Raw genomic sequence first — 2,516 nt, forward strand, 5'->3', positions numbered from 1 at the left:
TAATTTATGTTGCCTTTTGCCAGTGACGAGCCAATCACCTTCCATCACCTGGTAGGGGTGGTGATACTGCTGCGGCCAATGCTTCTCTTCGCCCCCGTGCTGCACTGTTCTGACGCACAATCGCGTGGACGCCAGCCAACACGAACTCGGAGCCCCAGCATTGTCTGTATTCCCCATCCACCCCTACAACACAGAAAGGAAAAAGAAACACATGCAGAGACCAACAATAACAACAGCAACAGCAACAACAACTAGAAAAAAAAAAAAAAGGAGAGATAGATTAACGGCATCCCCCTACATTCCTTTCCTTTCCTTTGTTTTCACACCGGCTGGTGAAGAAAAGGCACCATCGTCGTGGCCCTGTATTAGCTCGTTATTTAAGTCGTACTAAGCAGTGTGGGCGGCAAAAACAATCGTTTTAACGCACTTCGTCGCCCTTGAAACCGCCGTGTTCAAATTAATTTGACGCGACCGTAGTCCTGTGGCTTGCTATTGCGCTTTTTTTGCCTCCTGAGAGAGTGGATGTGGCTCCTCGGCGTCCCTCAGCGCCGGTGTCTGCCTTTCACCGTCTTTTGCAGGCTCCGCCACCTCACTCCCATTGACCCCCGCCTCTGTCGCGTTCTCTGTCGCCTTCTCCTCTCCGTCGCTGTCAGGCTCCTCACTGCGTCCGACGTCAACCGGGTAAATCCACCGTTGATACAACAATATGACAAAGACGACATCGTCGCGAAAGCACGCAAGGCGATGCAGCCATGGCATCTTCACTATAAATGCGAAAAGATCATCGATAACTGTATTGAGGGCGCGATACACAAACGTCCGCCACGGGAGCTGTGCGACACTTTTCATCTTGTAGTTAATAAAAATTTGCGGCGTTAGCATGGCAAATCCAAAAAAGTAAATAAAGCGCACCTGTGTATTTATAATAAACGAATACCAACCTCTGTGGGTGTTATAGAGCGCCGAATAGACGGTGTATGCGAGCAGAACAGGCGTCATGGCGTACATCAGATAACGCACGGCGAGATCATCATGTTTGCGCGTACGCCTGTCGTAGCCGTCGTTGAACGCCAGCCGCCAGCGCCCATTGTCCTGACGCACAAAGCGCACAGTTTGCGTGAGCTTCCAGAACTCGATGAGAACACCAAAGCCGCTAGGGAGTAGAATAGCCCACGACGTCTCGTCACCGTCTAAAAGGTAAAGAAATACAATGGTTTGAAAGTAGCAATTCAGCACAATCGTACGAAGCGATAAACCTTTAAAATTGCTTCGATGTCGCCAGAACTTTACATCGTTCGAAAACGCCAAATATTCAAACAACATATGCAGCATGCTCACAAGACCAGTCAGGGCTAAAAAATAGGGATTTGTTTCCAGAAATATCCGCTTGGTCTCATCTGAATCCCCAGACTTTGCCAAGCCCAACTCCTGTTGCTGTTTCATAGATTCTTCAAAGTTAACATAGAGCGCAAACTTCCACAGAGGGCGTGGAGATATCGTGATGGTAAAATTTAACGCGGAAGCCGCTGTTGTGGCGTTGACTTCCATCAAGTGGTCTCGCAGCACCCAAAAGTTGTTAATGTAAACTAAAGGCAGGTATTGCTGCGTTGCGTCGTCCATGAAATAGTAAGGCCTCATTGCTGAGGGAAGTGGACTGGAAAAGTCAACAATAGGACTTAGGGTCAATGATGGCTGAAAGTAGGCTTTCCACACGGTCATTGGTTCCTCATCGGTGGTGTTACTTGCGTCCTCCTCCGGGTTTGCCTTTTTGGCAAACAAGTGCTGCTCTTCTCTTTTGCGTCGAAACGGCAAGTGGCGCACTAAGGGAAACTCCTGAACGTATTCCCTTCCACGGATGCTTGTTTTAATGGTGAGGCTGACGCTGCGGTTTTCAGCATGGCAGCGGCGCAAATCAACGGTGTATTGTCGTGACACGTCGCGAGTGTTATCATCCAGAATAAGATCTTGAAATATGTCCTCCGCAAATACACCATCATTGCCAGATGTAATAATAATGGAGTACGAGTCGCCTCTTTTGGCAAAGGGAGTGTATTGTAAGCTCATTTGCTTTGCTCCATCATGATCTCCTCCGCTCAACCGTGCTTCGCCACTACTCTTGGCGCGACCGGTGTCTTTAGTGCCGAGAGAAGAGAACATGAGGAGAGCCACTATTCCATAAAGAAGACCTGTCCGCCACATCGAATTCTGGGGAGGATGCTCAGCACCTCCGTTTGCTGGCGTTGGTGGGACAGCCATAGACCTATACTTCTACAGCTCAACTTATCTAGCCACACTTTTTCTTTCGTTGTTTCCTTTTTTTTTTTACATTATTCCGTAAGAAAAAAGAAAAAGAAAAACAATGAAATAATATAGGAAATTCGGTAAACTCTGGCGCAGCCGGCCACCTCAACGTGGTGCCAGAGTCTAGTACTCTCTATTAGGGAGGAAGCTAAGCGCCTGCTACTCGCCTGTCTTGTGTGGGCGCGTAGCAGACGCATAGCTGCAGGGCCGGAAGG

The 2,516-nt window shown here is 48.6% G+C and overlaps 1 protein-coding gene across 1 annotated transcript, besides 3 other annotated features; it reads right to left on the bottom strand.

Moving 5' to 3' along the window:
• The first annotated feature begins 221 nt into the window (after positions 1-221).
• Positions 222-269: a microsatellite.
• Positions 270-489: 220 nt separating this feature from the next.
• Positions 490-2,256, bottom strand: Tco025E_07874 (cleft lip and palate transmembrane 1 family protein; the record flags this gene model as incomplete). The annotated part of the gene is made up of 1 exon (XM_029374733.1): positions 490-2,256. One exon carries the CDS (start codon positions 2,254-2,256, stop codon positions 490-492), a length of 1,767 nt encoding a protein of 588 aa, XP_029225167.1.
• Positions 2,257-2,294: 38 nt separating this feature from the next.
• Positions 2,295-2,333: a microsatellite.
• A 53-nt stretch (positions 2,334-2,386) lies between these two features.
• Positions 2,387-2,466: a mobile genetic element.
• The last annotated feature ends 50 nt before the right edge of the window (positions 2,467-2,516 follow it).

Source organism: Trypanosoma conorhini (genome assembly GCF_003719485.1).
Source record: "Trypanosoma conorhini strain 025E chromosome Unknown Tco_14.4_contig_00653, whole genome shotgun sequence".
Lineage (NCBI taxonomy): Eukaryota > Euglenozoa > Kinetoplastea > Trypanosomatida > Trypanosomatidae > Trypanosoma > Trypanosoma conorhini.